Source organism: Callionymus lyra, chromosome 4 (genome assembly GCF_982586985.1).
Source record: "Callionymus lyra chromosome 4, fCalLyr1.hap1.1, whole genome shotgun sequence".
Classification (NCBI taxonomy): domain Eukaryota; kingdom Metazoa; phylum Chordata; class Actinopteri; order Syngnathiformes; family Callionymidae; genus Callionymus; species Callionymus lyra.
Genome location: NC_141821.1, coordinates 6,959,769 through 6,976,063, shown reverse-complemented (window position 1 = coordinate 6,976,063; position 16,295 = coordinate 6,959,769). Strand labels below are relative to the sequence as shown.

General features: G+C 39.1%; 1 protein-coding gene across 2 annotated transcripts in view; it reads right to left on the bottom strand.

Moving 5' to 3' along the window:
* The window catches only part of chd3 (chromodomain helicase DNA binding protein 3), a 99,616-nt gene that overhangs the window by 23,390 nt on the left and 59,931 nt on the right, over nucleotides 1–16,295 (bottom strand). For both annotated transcript variants that reach the window (XM_087788570.1, XM_087788569.1), the window contains exons 34-37: nucleotides 8,311–8,419; nucleotides 7,045–7,177; nucleotides 3,423–3,618; nucleotides 2,453–2,616 (exon numbers count right to left, since the gene is read on the bottom strand). In XM_087788570.1, the coding sequence (XP_087644696.1) occupies nucleotides 2,453–2,616; nucleotides 3,423–3,618; nucleotides 7,045–7,177; nucleotides 8,311–8,419 (602 nt within the window). The remainder of the gene's footprint in view (nucleotides 1–2,452; nucleotides 2,617–3,422; nucleotides 3,619–7,044; nucleotides 7,178–8,310; nucleotides 8,420–16,295) is intronic.

Here is a 16,295-nt window from a genome sequence, read left to right as displayed (position 1 = left end):
CAGGACGGCAGACCATAATACTTTATCTTCACTTTTAACTGTCACCAGGGTCAACGATACATTATATATAGAGATTCTGTAGTAACAAGTATGTATGTGTAGTATTGTCGAGTACTTGACTCTAGTGTTGTGATACTGTAGTAACAAGTATGTATGTGTAGTATTGTCGAGTACTTGACTCTAGTGTTGTGATACTGTAGTAACAAGTATATATGTATAGTATTGTGGAGTACTTGACTCTGGTGTTATTATAGTGTCGTAACAAGGATATATATGTAGTATTGTCGAGTACTTGACTCTGGTGTTGTGATAGTGTAGTAACAAGGATATATGTGTAGTATTGTGGATTACTGGACTCTGGTGTTGTAATAGTGTAGTAACAAGGATATATGTGTAGTATTGTCGAGTACTTGACTCTGGTGTTGTGATAGTGTAGTAACAAGGATATATGTGTAGTATTGTGGAGTACTTGACTCTGGTGTTGTGTTAGTGTAGTAACAAGAATATGTGTAGTATTGTCGAGTACTTGACTCTAGTGTTGTGATACTGTAGTAACAAGTATATATGTATAGTATTGTCGAATACTTGACTCTGGTGTTGTGATAGTGTAGTAACAAGTATATATGTGTAGTATTGTCCAGTACTTGACTCTGGTGTTGTGATAGTGTAGTAACAAGTATATATGTGTAGTATTGTCCAGTACTTGACTCTGGTGTTGTGATAGTGTAGTAACAAGGATATATGTGTAGTATTGTGGAGTACTTGACTCTGGTGTTGTGTTAGTGTAGTAACAAGAATATGTGTAGTATTGTCGAGTACTTGACTCTAGTGTTGTGATACTGTAGTAACAAGTATATATGTATAGTATTGTCGAATACTTGACTCTGGTGTTGTGATAGTGTAGTAACAAGTATATATGTGTAGTATTGTCCAGTACTTGACTCTGGTGTTGTGATAGTGTAGTAACAAGTATATATGTGTAGTATTGTCAAGTACTTGACTCCGGTGTTGTGATACTGTAGTAACACGGATATATGTGTAGTATTGTCAAGTACTTGACTCTAGTGTTGTGATACTATAGTAACAAGTATATATGTGTAGTATTGTCAAGTACTTGACTCCGGTGTTGTGATACTGTAGTAACACGGATATATGTGTAGTATTGTCGAGTACTTGACTCTGGTGTTGTGATAGTGTAGTAGCAAGGATATATGTGTAGTATTGTGGATTACTGGACTCTGGTGTTGTAATAGTGTAGTAACAAGGATATATGTGTAGTATTGTCGAGTACTTGACTCTGGTGTTGTGATAGTGTAGTAACAAGGATATATGTGTAGTATTGTGGAGTACTTGACTCTGGTGTTGTGTTAGTGTAGTAACAAGAATATGTGTAGTATTGTCGAGTACTTGACTCTAGTGTTGTGATACTTTAGTAACAAGTATATATGTATAGTATTGTCGAATACTTGACTCTGGTGTTGTGATAGTGTAGTAACAAGTATATATGTGTAGTATTGTCCAGTACTTGACTCTGGTGTTGTGATAGTGTAGTAACAAGTATATATGTGTAGTATTGTCCAGTACTTGACTCTGGTGTTGTGATAGTGTAGTAACAAGGATATATGTGTAGTATTGTGGAGTACTTGACTCTGGTGTTGTGTTAGTGTAGTAACAAGAATATGTGTAGTATTGTCGAGTACTTGACTCTAGTGTTGTGATACTGTAGTAACAAGTATATATGTATAGTATTGTCGAATACTTGACTCTGGTGTTGTGATAGTGTAGTAACAAGTATATATGTGTAGTATTGTCCAGTACTTGACTCTGGTGTTGTGATAGTGTAGTAACAAGTATATATGTGTAGTATTGTCAAGTACTTGACTCCGGTGTTGTGATACTGTAGTAACACGGATATATGTGTAGTATTGTCAAGTACTTGACTCTAGTGTTGTGATACTATAGTAACAAGTATATATGTGTAGTATTGTCCAGTACTTGACTCTGGTGTTGTGATACTGTAGTAACAAGTATATATGTATAGTATTGTTGAGTACTTGACTCTGGTGTTGTGATAGTGTAGTAACAAGTATATATGTGTAGTATTGTCCAGTACTTGACTCTGGTGTTGTGATACTGTAGTAACAAGTATATATGTGTAATATTGTCCAGGACTTGATGACTGCTGCCATCTAGCGGTAGGAAGTTTCATTGCAACACGAATATGAACCAACACTGTGAATATTATGTTAATTGTAAATAGAAAAATACAATTATTTTATTTTAAACACACTTTGTTGGAATATTATCCATAAAAGATCAATTATATAGTAAATATATCGTGAAAGTATTTTCTTACACTAGTCGCAGACTCTTGTGTTACTGTGACCGACAACTTTTACTTTTCCTCGACTACATTTTCCACACCCGCTGAAATGTTCTCAGAGGTACTGACCGGGGGAAGGTGCGACTCCGTGCCCTTGCTGGCCAGGCGGCTGAGGATGCTGCGCTCGGACATCTGCAGGCGGGCGGCGATGGGCGGGACCCTGGACAGCGAGGCCGGGAGTCTGGTGACGTCCGCCTTCATGTCGCTCAACAGCTCCTCCAGCTGGTTCAGGACTGCAATGACAACAGACACCAGTTTGAAACGTCAGCTGTGGAAGTATTTCAGTGGCATCAGAATAGTATGAGGTTTAACATTTTAAATGTTGAACATTTTTTAATTTTTTTTATTTAAATGTTGTTGTTTTACTAGCATTGATCAAAAAAATATCAATTCAAAAGTTTGTATGTTGAATAGTTTTGTTGTGTTTCTAAAAATGGAATCCTTATCAACTCATTTTATTATTTGATATTTTTATTCATTTAATTCAACTTAAATAAAGGTTTTTGTATACATACTTTATTTCATAGACTTTTAAATTCAATGTAAAATCGTGTAGATAGTGCCACTGGATAACTACAATTTAAAATTGAATTGAAAAGGCTACAAATAAAAAATATATTGAGTATAGAAAACGTAATTTTGTGTTATTGTAATTAATAAAACACATAATTCTAACCTTTCAAAATAGAAATTATTGGATTAAACTATCAAAAATGGAAGAAAAACAACATTTTAATCCCAAAAACAAGTTTTAGAAGTTAAAATAATGTCATATTTTGATCGAACTACATGTGTTTAAACCTGGTCGAGGCTCACACGAGTGGAAACACAAACACAAGAGCAGGAAACGATCCGCTCACATCTGCTCAGCTTCACTCAAAACTGCTGCCGTGGGAGGAAGACGTGTGATTGCACAAGAGTTCATGTGATTATCGCTCAGCTTTCTCTGCCCACATTTCACTTCCTCTTTTCTTCTTCCCGTCCAAAGATACGTCGTGTGTCGTCGCCCCCGGTGGCGAGGAGATGAAACCTCACTGACCTTTGTGCAGCACGGCGTTGGCCGGCTTGTTGCCCGCCAGCGACTCTTTGCTGAGGTGTTGGTGCGACTCCGCCAGACACTCCACTTCCGCGAAGCGAGCGTTGAGCGCCATGGCCGGGTGACCGGGGTCTTGGGTCATGTTGAGATACGCCGCTCGCCTCAGCTGCTCCTCGATGACCAGCGCCTGCTCCAGCAGCTGAAGACAAAGTTTCATTTTCTTCTCATTAATGCCACGACTCTGTGAAATCATTTGACACGACTCATCAAATTTTATCGCGTGGAGGCTTCCAATGTTCCGACCACATGTTTTTACAACAAACCCATCCAGCCGGGGCTGCCCTCGCGGGACCTCCACTTGAATGGTTGAGCAGATATGAAGACGAGCCATTAAAAAGTGTTGGACTTCAGTGCGACTCCTAAAATGTCCGTCACGTGTTTGTGTTCCTGCTGAGGAGGATCAAGGATCTGCTCCATCATCATGTTCTCCAGCACATCGTGAAGTACTAGACAATCACTAAAACTGCTGAGTCATTTTTTATTTGTTAAAGTGAAAAACAAAGTTTCTTCTGATTCAACAAATCTTTCTTTAAGTAAATGGAAAGATTTCGGAAACAATCGACATGAAAACATCTCTTAATTCTGTTTTATTACTCTTAAATCATTAGAAAAATGAATAGAACTCTTCAAGTGAGGCTTTTTAATATTACTCTGTGAGCCTCTGTAGTATTACATTTTGAGGCCCGGTAGTATTACTACGAGAGGCTCCATAGTATTACTTCGCAAGGCTAAGTAGTATTTTTTTGGTAGTTACTGTAGTATTAGTATATACGGCTCTGTAGTAATACTCCTCAAGGCTCCATAGTATTACTTTGTGAAGTTCCATAGTATTACTTTGCAAAGCTCCATAGTATTACTCTGTAAAGCTCCATAGTATTACTCTGTGAAGCTCCATAGTATTTATTACTCTGTGAAGCTCCATAGTATTATTCTGCAAGGACCCACAGTATTACTCTGTTAGGCTCCATAGTATTACTCTGCAAAGCTCTTTAGTATAACCCTAAAAGCTGCATAGTATTACTCCACAAAGCTCCATAGTATTACTTCGCAAAGCTCCATAGTATTACTCCGCAAAAGTTCATAGTATTAGTCTACAAAGTTTCATAGTATTACTTCACAAAGCTCCATAGTATCACTCTGCAAAGCTTCATAGTATTAGTCTACAAAGTTTCATATTATTACTTCACAAAGCTCCATAGTATTACTCCACAAAGCTCCATAGTATTACTTGCGAAGCTCCATAGTATTACTCCACAAAGCCCCATAGTATTATGGTGTAAAGCTCCGTAGTATTACTCCACAAAGCTACATAGTATAAGTCTACAAAGTTTCATAGTATTACTTTACAAAGATCCATAGTATTACTCCGCAAAGCTTCATAGTATTAGTCTACAAAGTTTGATATTACTTCACAAAGCTCCATATTATTACTCCACAAAGCTCCATAGTATTATGCTGCAAAGCTCCGTAGTATTACTCCACAAAGCTCCATAGTATAACTCCACAAAGCTCCATAGTATTACTTGCAAAGCTCAATAGTATAACTCCACAAAGCTCAATAGTAAAATTCCACAAAGCTCCATAGTATTACTCCACAAAGCTCCATAGTATTATGCTGCAAAGCTCCGTAGTATTACTCCACAAAGCTCCACAGTATAACTCCACAAAGCTCCATAGTATTACTTGCAAAGCTCAATAGTATAACTCCACAAAGCTCAATAGTAAAATTCCACAAAGCTCCATAGTATTACTCCACAAAGCTCCATAGTATTATGCTGCAAAGCTCTGTAGTATTACTCCACAAAGCTCCACAGTATAACTCCACAAAGCTCCATAGTATTACTTGCAAAGCTCAATAGTATAACTCCACAAAGCTCAATAGTAAAATTCCACAAAGCTCCATAGTATTACTCCACAAAGCTCCATAGTATTATGCTGCAAAGCTCCGTAGTATTACTCCACAAAGCTCCACAGTATAACTCTACAAAGCTCCATAGTATTACTTGCAAAGCTCAATAGTATAACTCCACAAAGCTCAATAGTAAAACTCCACAAAGCTTTATGCTGCAAAGCTCCATAAAATGACTCTCTGAGGCTCCTTAGTATTTCTCAGGGAGGCGCCACCACACCGCAAGGCTCCCCAGATATTCCGTGGCACCCCTCTAACACAAGGCACTTCAGTCTTACTACATGCAAAGTAATTCTTCAAAACTGCACTGGTGCTAACAGTCATTCAGTAGAACATGATGCAACTTATAATCCAGTGAACCTTCTGATCTGAAATATACATATATATATATATAACTGTCTAAATACAATAGTAACACAGTAAGATGGAGCCACATGCATTCTTAGAACCGCGGTTATGGGAGTAACCTACGTGAAGCGTGCTCTTCCCTTCTGCCTTCCTATTGGCTACCAGATGGCAGCAGGTCTAGATCAACTCCCAGTCGGCCACACATATAACACTAAGCCGCCCCATCCAACCAGGGAGAGACCATGCAGACGAAAACAAACTAGGCTCGGCAGCTCAAGGTCAGCGTGGCTCCTTGAAATCCTGTGCTGGAGTCAGGCGGCCCCTTAACTAACTTGTTCACCCGAAGACCCCCCTGCCGAGCTGGGATGCCGAGGTACAAAGGAACAATGTGTTCTGTCTGTGGTGGGTCACGATCAAGACTTGAAGTTTGCATCCGCTCAACCCATGACCTGATCCCCTCCCTGTGAGCGACAACATCCTAGTCTGGACCCATTCAAGCGAATCATCCAGGATGGTTCTCTTGAAGACTGTCAAGGTCAACCGGAGAAAAGAGCTGAAAACCTTCCAGATGAATGACTAGATGTTAGAAACTCATTTCACTCCATCTACTGACTGGAATGACCATAAGACGATTAGAGGGCAGAGCACACGTGAAGTAGAACTGACGTCAGCAACACTAAGTTAAGCAACACTTTGGAAGAGGACAGTGCAGTCGTTGCTATTGTGGGTGATACCAAAATGACAGTATAAACTCGGATTTCCTATCATAGTTAGCAAGTGGATATCATTAGCATAAAAACAATCCTCAAAAACGCAGCAGCACCACCTGCTGGCCACCACTGTCACACCGTCATACATTTGCTCTCACAAGCCTTCATCTGATGTGACACATGATCACGTCTTCCTCCTGAACTACTTTTGTTTTACGAGCGTCTCCCAGGCTTGAATGTAGCAGAGATGGATTGTGCAGGTTTGGCGTGAAGGAGGGATCGAAACAAACAAAAGACATTTATCAACTCCACTCACTAACAAGCATCTCTGAAGACAGTGAGTCACGGAACATCTGCACAGATGTTGAGGAGTTCACGCAGACACATGGAGGAGGACAAAAGGTCTTCTCAGAGATTCATGACAAATACAAATCACCCTCACAACACTTCGGCGCTAAACTAATCTCACATGACACGGTCTTGGAAAAAACATTTCAACCTCTACCTCTTCGGTCGCTCGTCCTCTCTGGACCCGACCACTCGACCCGTGAGTTCGCAGAATGTGAAACAGACGTCGTCAAACTTCTGCTCGTCCTACCTTGAACCGTCGAGCCAGGAACTTGTTCTTCATCTCCAGGAAGTTCCCCTTGTTGGCCTGCGACTTGAAGGGCTCGTTGATGATGGCGAACTGAGGGTCGTTCTGGATGTCCTGCCACCGGGCGTAGCCGTGACTGCGCCGCGGGTCAGGAAAACACGCATCTTCCCATCATGCATTTCAAATAAAAATACGTATATATTGAGCAATATTGCCTAACATACAACTGTTAGTATCAATGATTACTATGATATAGAAGGTACTGTCGTGGGCTCACTGCTGACCCCTGCTGGTGAATAATCATACTCGCCTAGTTGAAAACAACTTAACTCATTGACCCAAGTTACTCAATAGTTGAGATAATAGAACATTTTTATGTCACATAACATGTTACATCTGCAGCTTAACTTGATTAATAGAACTTATAGTTATCCCTACATTTAACTTAAATTAATAAAACATACATCCATCCCCGTGTTGTTGTGGGTTTACTCCGGGCACTCCGGTTTCCTCCCACAGTCCAAAAACATACAGAGGTTGATTGAGAACTTTGGGATATTGTCAATAGGTATGAGTGTGTGTGTGAATGGTTGTCTGTCTTTGTGTGTCCTGCGACAGACTGGTGTCCTGTCCAGGGTGTCCCCCGCCTCTCGCCCTATGATCCAAGGATGTACCCCAGTCTCCCCGCGACCCCGGTAAGGGATGAAGCGGTAGACAATGAATGAATGATATATATCTATGATATAAATATTATATGTAAACTACATCATAGTATTTGACGTATTCTTTTTAATATCATAAGTATTACTGTTCTACTGTATATTCTACTACGATGTCTCTGCATGTATAAATAACTTAAACAATATTGTTAAGTATTTTTTTAAATTAATAAAGTAGGTTTTTTACCAAAAATGTAAGCTTTAGGCAAAAGGTTGTAGTGAAATACTCAAAGTTGTTAAGTATGTTTTTTTGGGGCTGTGGGAGGAAACCAGAGTGTCCAGAGAAACTCTCACTAGTTGTGAAGCTGCAGCACCGACAACTACACATCAGCACATTTGCAAAGTCTTTGTGGAAATCACAACAATCTGCTGCTGGAAGAGCGAGCGAGATATGAATTCAAAATAATGCTGGACGAGGCTGGAGCAGCCGAGCCAAGAGCCGCTGATGTTTACTGCTCTGGCAGCTCTTCTGCTCACACAAGCTTCTTCTGGCCAAACGCTAAATAAACAAAAGAGAGGTCATCGCCGGGGCAACCGCCGTCAAGGATACATCACGATCCCCGCCAGCAGCCAGAAGTCGTGGCGTCGATGCCAGATCTCACTCATCTTCCCCGAGGTGATGGCGGCGCGTTCTTCGTTCTGCCAGAGAGTGTGCAGCTCTAGGGCGAGAGAGGTGGAGGAGAGAGAGTTACCAGCAGGTGTTTCCACACAGGGTTTGACATGAAGATGATCTGAATCACGTGTTGATTTTTAGCGTGATTTTGTGAACACGGTGGGTTCGATTTAAATCTGGCTTCGACTCGTTCACCTTCAGTTTACCTCGTCTAGACTTTCTCTGGAGGCAACGTCGACTCACATCTGAACATCTGAAGATACTTTTAGTCTCTGAGGCAAGAAAAGGTGCAAATATGATAAGATTGTAGTGTTTTGTGAAGAATCTGTTGAAATACATATCATGATACAACATCAATGATACTATATATAGTGAAAGTGTAGTAACAAGGATATATGTGTAGTATTGTGGAGTACTTGACTATGGTGTTGTGATAGTGTAGTAACAAATATATATGTGTAGTATTGTCCAGTACTTGACTATGGTGTTGTGATAGTGTAGTAACAAGGATATATGTGTAGTATTGTGGAGTACTTGACTCTGGTGTTGTGATAGTGTAGTAACAAATATATATGTGTAGTATTGTCCAGTACTTGACTCTGGTGTTGTGATAGTGTAGTAACAAAGATATATGTGTAGTATTGTCCAGTACTTGACTATGGTGTTGTGATAGTGTAGTAACAAATATATATGTGTAGTATTGTCCAGTACTTGACTCTGGTGTTGTGATAGTGTAGTAACAAGGATATATGTGTAGTATTGTGGAGTACTTGACTCTGGTGTTGTGATAGTGTAGTAACAAATATATAAGTGTAGTATTGTCCAGTACTTGACTCTGGTGTTGTGATAGTGTAGTAACAAGTTTATATGTGTAGTATTGTCGAGTACTTGACTCTGGTGTTGTGATAGTGTAGTAACAAGGATATATGTGTAGTATTGTCCAGTACTTGACTCTGGTGTTGTGATAGTGTAGTAACAAGGATATATGTGTAGTATTGTCCAGTACTTGACTATGGTGTTGTGATAGTGTAGTAACAAGGATATATGTGTAGTATTGTCCAGTACTTGACTCTGGTGTTGTGATAGTGTAGTAACAAGGATATATGTGTAGTATTGTGGAGTACTTGACTCTGGTGTTGTGATAGTGTAGTAACAAATATATATGTGTAGTATTGTCCAGTACTTGACTCTGGTGTTGTGATAGTGTAGTAACAAGTTTATATGTGTAGTATTGTCGAGTACTTGACTCTGGTGTTGTGATAGTGTAGTAACAAGGATATATGTGTAGTATTGTCCAGTACTTGACTATGGTGTTGTGATAGTGTAGTAACAAGGATATATGTGTAGTATTGTCCAGTACTTGACTCTGGTGTTGTGATAGTGTAGTAACAAGGATATATGTGTAGTATTGTCGAGTACTTGACTATGGTGTTGTGATAGTGTAGTAACAAGGATATATGTGTAGTATTGTGGAGTACTTGACTCTGGTGTTGTGATAGTGTAGTAACAAATATATATGTGTAGTATTGTCCAGTACTTGACTCTGGTGTTGTGATAGTGTAGTAACAAATATATATGTGTAGTATTGTCCAGTACTTGACTCTGGTGTTGTGATAGTGTAGTCATAAGGATATATGTGTAGTATTGTCAAGTACTTGACTCTGGTGTTGTAGTATTTACAGACCACATGACTCTTGACAAAGTCGTAATTGCTTTCATTTGTTTTTCTAAACCAAATTATGTCTGAACATCAGCTTTAAAAGCTGCTGGAGTCACTGTATCCTCTCGTCCTCAGTCACTGCCAAGTTTTCATTGTAACGTTGGCTTTTGGTTTAGGATATCATGACAGCTGCCACCTAGCGGCCTGAAGTTAATTGCAACACAAAAATGTTATTAATGAGTAAAAAAATAAATGTATACACAGATTATTGAAACCATAAAAAAGCTTTGATTAAACAAAACAGGTTCAAATAAAATGTAAAAAATTGATTGTTTTCTGTTGAAAGCTTTGAATATATTCATGTTAATTTACTTTAGTTTACTTCAACCTTCTTATACATCGCTCAGAAAAATCTTAAGACGACAACGATAAGCCTGTGTGTTTAAGTTGCTTCTAGGAATGATCAGTTCACTCCCATGGTAACGATGATCAAATGATGTTTAAAAGGCTTCAAGCAGCATCGCGCAAGACTGGTGTTGTGAACAGCAGTGAAGTTGAGCGCGTGTATGACGGCTAGAGCTTGCGTGTATGACATGTTGAACGCACGTGTATGACTGGTTGAGTGCGCAGCAGAGTGATTTTGCGTGTACAACAACCAAGACACACTCGCTCAAATCGGTGGCAGTAATCTTACTCCATAGACGTCCACCATGATGTGACGTGCCTTTATCCTACCCCGTGATGACGCAATGACATAATCCCACCCACGGTGTGTCGGCTCAGTTGGCGCAGAGTCATGAAAGTGTTTGTAAACAAGTCACCCACCAGGTAAAGTTCATATATAAGGCGCTCTGGGTAACAAAGCGCACTGTTGTTTTTTGAGAAATTTAAAGGCTTTTAAGTTCACTTTATAGTGCGGAAAATAAGGTAATCTGATGACAGACTCAGTGTCGAGAGCACGACGGCGAAAACACAACGTCTCTTCTGCATCTTGGGTTTAGGTTCATGGATCTGATGTGTCTGAGTGAGTCTGCCAGACTCCTGGAGTGAAACTGCTGCGTCAACAGAAACCAATAATTAATCACTTCAATAAAACTACAAAGGCTAGTATCCAGAGCCAGAAGCAGCGATAAATAATCCCCGCAAACTGTAAATTTGCATCACAGGTTCTGCTCGTCTGGCCCGAGAGAGTTTTCTTCAGGTGAGACACGAAGTGTCGGGGTCGGAGAGAAATCATGTTTAATGTGTTTTTTTTAAAATCTCTCTTGTGTTTCTTTTTCCAGGCTTCACTGGAAATGTCAAAAATATAAACAAAAGCCGTTTGACTTCCTTGAGCCGCCGAAGCTAAAACTCTCATAAATGTGGATTAAAAAGTCACATCTTGTTCTGATCTCTGTGGATAAATGGCTACAGTTTCAGTGACATTTTAGTTTCTGAGATGAATACACGTTTGAAATATATCTTTCTCTTTCTACATACAAAAGAAAGAAAATACAAATAAAATAAGTTAAAAAAGGGGAAAAACCTGAAAAAACAACAACACTGTAGTTGTGCGAAATAAAATCTGTTAACAAATAAAACTTACTTACTGAATTGTCCTATGATCTACAAATGTATTTTTACTCAAACATTGTATTGAAGATAAATATGAAATATTATGTGAATATGGCTTCAACTACCTTTATTTATCTCTTTATTAATTTACTTTATTTTGCCTTTTACGACTATTGTTGTCGTCGCTGTGACTCACTTGTAGTGATGTGTTGATGAAGCTTCATGAAACAGTGTCATTATCTTCAGAGTCCACTAGATAGTAGTGATGTGTTGATGAAGCTTCATGAAACAGTGTCATTATCTTCAGAGTCCACTAGATGGGAGAGATGTCTTATGAAGCTTCATGAAACAGTGTCATTATCTTCAGAGTCCACTAGATAGTATTGATGTGTTGATTGAGCTTCATGAAACAGTGTCATTATCTTCAGAGTCCACTAGATGGTACTGATGTGTTGATGAAGCTTCATGAAACAGTGTCATTATCTTCAGAGTCCACTAGATGGTAGTGATGTGTTGATCAAGCTTCATGAAACAGTGTCATTATCTTCGGAGTCCACTAGATGGTAGTGATGTGTTGATGAAGCTTCATGAAACAGTGTCATTATCTTTAGAGTCCACTAGATGGGAGAGATGTTTTATGAAGCTTCATGAAACAGAGTCATTATCTTTAGAGTCCACTAGATGGTACTGATGTGTTGTTGAAGCTTCATGAAACAGTGTCATTATCTACAGAGTCCACTATATGGAAGAGATGTGTTATGAAGCTTCATGAAACAGTGTCATTATCTTCAGAGTCCACTAGATGGAAGTGATGTGTCGATGGAGCTTCATGAAACATTTTCATTATCTTCAGAGTCCACTAGATGGTAGCGATGTGTTGATGAAGCTTCATGATACATTTTCATTATCTTCAGAGTCCACTAGATGGTAGCGATGTGTTGATGAAGCTTCATGAAACATTTTCATTATCCTCAAAGTCCACTAGATGGTAGCGATGTGTTGATGAAGCTTCATGAAACAGTGTCATTATCTTCAGAGTCCACTAGATGGTAGTGATGTGTTGATCAAGCTTCATGAAACAGTGTCATTATCTTCAGAGTCCACTAGATGGTAGTGATGTGTTGATGAAGTTTCATGAAACAGTGTCATTATCTTTAGAGTCCACTAGATGGGAGAGATGTTTTATGAAGCTTCATGAAACAGAGTCATTATCTTTAGAGTCCACTAGATGGTACTGATGTGTTGTTGAAGCTTCATGAAACAGTGTCATTATCTACAGAGTCCACTAGATGGAAGAGATGTGTTATGAAACTTCATGAAACAGTGTCATTATCTTCAGAGTCCACTAGATGGAAGTGATGTGTTGATGGAGCTTCATGAAACATTTTCATTATCTTCAGAGTCCACTAGATGGTAGCGATGTGTTGATGAAGCTTCATGATACATTTTCATTATCTTCAGAGTCCACTAGATGGTAGCGATGTGTTGATGAAGCTTCATGAAACATTTTCATTATCTTCAAAGTCCACTAGATGGTAGCGATGTGTTGATGAAGCTTCATGAAACAGTGTCATTATCTTCAGAGTCCACTAGATGGTAGTGATGTGTTGATCAAGCTTCATGAAACAGTGTCATTATCTTCAGAGTCCACTAGATGGTAGTGATGTGTTGATGAAGTTTCATGAAACAGTGTCATTATCTTTAGAGTCCACTAGATGGGAGAGATGTGTTATGAAGCTTCATGAAACAGAGTCATTATCTTCAGAGTCCACTAGATGGTACTGATGTGTTGTTGAAGCTTCATGAAACAATGTCATTATCTACAGAGTCCACTAGATGGGAGAGATGTGTTATGAAGCTTCATGAAACAGTGTCATTATCTTCAGAGTCCACTAGATGGTAGTGATGTGTCGATGGAGCTTCATGAAACATTTTCATTATCTTCAGAGTCCACTAGATGGTAGCGATGTGTTGATGAAGCTTCATGAAACATTTTCATTATCTTCAGAGTCCACTAGATGGTAGCGATGTGTTGATGAAGCTTCATGAAACATTTTCATTATCTTCAGAGTCCACTAGATGGTAGCGATGTGTTGATGAAGCTTCATGAAACAGTGTCATTATCTTCAGAGTCCACTAGATTGTAGTGATGTGTTGATGAAGCTTCATGAAACAGTGTCATTGTCTTCAGAGTCCACTAGATGGTAGTGATGTGTCGATGAAGCTTCATCAAACAGTGTCATTATCTTCAGAGTCCACTAGATGGTTCTGATGTGTTGTTGAAGCTTCATGAAACAGTGTCATTATCTTCAGAGTCCACTAGATGGGAGAGATGTGTTATGAAGCTTCATGAAACAGTGTCATTATCTTCAGAGTCCACTAGATGGTAGTAATATGTCGATGTTGAAGCTTCATGAAACAGTTTTATTATCTTCAGAGCCCACTAGATGGTACTGATGTGTTGATGAAGCTTCATGAAACAGTGTCATTATCTTCAGAGTCCACTAGATGGGAGAGATGTGTTATGAAGCTTCATGAAACAGAGTCATTATCTTCAGAGTCCACTAGATGGTACTGATGTGTCGATGAAGCTTCATCAAACAGTGTCATTATCTTCAGAGTCAACTAGATGGTACTGCTGTGTCGATGACGCTTCATGAAACAGTGTCATTATCTTCAAAGTCCACTAGATGGTACTGATGTGTTGTTGAAGCTTCATGAAACAGTGTCATTATCTTCAGAGTCCACTAGATTGTAGTGATGTGTTGATGAAGCTTCATGAAACAGTGTCATTATCTTCAGAGTCCACTAGATGGTAGTGATGTGTTATGAAACTTCATGAAACAGTGTCATTATCTTCAGAGTCCACTAGATGGAAGTGATGTGTTGATGGAGCTTCATGAAACATTTTCATTATCTTCAGAGTCCACTAGATGGTAGCGATGTGTTGATGAAGCTTCATGAAACAGTGTCATTATCTACAGAGTCCACTAGATGGAAGAGATGTGTTATGAAACTTCATGAAACAGTGTCATTATCTTCAGAGTCCACTAGATGGAAGTGATGTGTTGATGGAGCTTCATGAAACATTTTCATTATCTTCAGAGTCCACTAGATGGTAGCGATGTGTTGATGAAGCTTCATGATACATTTTCATTATCTTCAGAGTCCACTAGATGGTAGCGATGTGTTGATGAAGCTTCATGAAACATTTTCATTATCTTCAAAGTCCACTAGATGGTAGCGATGTGTTGATGAAGCTTCATGAAACAGTGTCATTATCTTCAGAGTCCACTAGATGGTAGTGATGTGTTGATCAAGCTTCATGAAACAGTGTCATTATCTTCAGAGTCCACTAGATGGTAGTGATGTGTTGATGAAGTTTCATGAAACAGTGTCATTATCTTTAGAGTCCACTAGATGGGAGAGATGTGTTATGAAGCTTCATGAAACAGAGTCATTATCTTCAGAGTCCACTAGATGGTACTGATGTGTTGTTGAAGCTTCATGAAACAATGTCATTATCTACAGAGTCCACTAGATGGTACTGATGTGTTGTTGAAGCTTCATGAAACAGTGTCATTATCTACAGAGTCCACTAGATGGAAGAGATGTGTTATGAAACTTCATGAAACAGTGTCATTATCTTCAGAGTCCACTAGATGGAAGTGATGTGTTGATGGAGCTTCATGAAACATTTTCATTATCTTCAGAGTCCACTAGATGGTAGCGATGTGTTGATGAAGCTTCATGATACATTTTCATTATCTTCAGAGTCCACTAGATGGTAGCGATGTGTTGATGAAGCTTCATGAAACATTTTCATTATCTTCAAAGTCCACTAGATGGTAGCGATGTGTTGATGAAGCTTCATGAAACAGTGTCATTATCTTCAGAGTCCACTAGATGGTAGTGATGTGTTGATCAAGCTTCATGAAACAGTGTCATTATCTTCAGAGTCCACTAGATGGTAGTGATGTGTTGATGAAGTTTCATGAAACAGTGTCATTATCTTTAGAGTCCACTAGATGGGAGAGATGTGTTATGAAGCTTCATGAAACAGAGTCATTATCTTCAGAGTCCACTAGATGGTACTGATGTGTTGTTGAAGCTTCATGAAACAATGTCATTATCTACAGAGTCCACTAGATGGGAGAGATGTGTTATGAAGCTTCATGAAACAGTGTCATTATCTTCAGAGTCCACTAGATGGTAGTGATGTGTCGATGGAGCTTCATGAAACATTTTCATTATCTTCAGAGTCCACTAGATGGTAGCGATGTGTTGATGAAGCTTCATGAAACATTTTCATTATCTTCAGAGTCCACTAGATGGTAGCGATGTGTTGATGAAGCTTCATGAAACATTTTCATTATCTTCAGAGTCCACTAGATGGTAGCGATGTGTTGATGAAGCTTCATGAAACAGTGTCATTATCTTCAGAGTCCACTAGATTGTAGTGATGTGTTGATGAAGCTTCATGAAACAGTGTCATTGTCTTCAGAGTCCACTAGATGGTAGTGATGTGTCGATGAAGCTTCATCAAACAGTGTCATTATCTTCAGAGTCCACTAGATGGTTCTGATGTGTTGTTGAAGCTTCATGAAACAGTGTCATTATCTTCAGAGTCCACTAGATGGGAGAGATGTGTTATGAAGCTTCATGAAACAGTGTCATTATCTTCAGAGTCCACTAGATGGTAGTAATA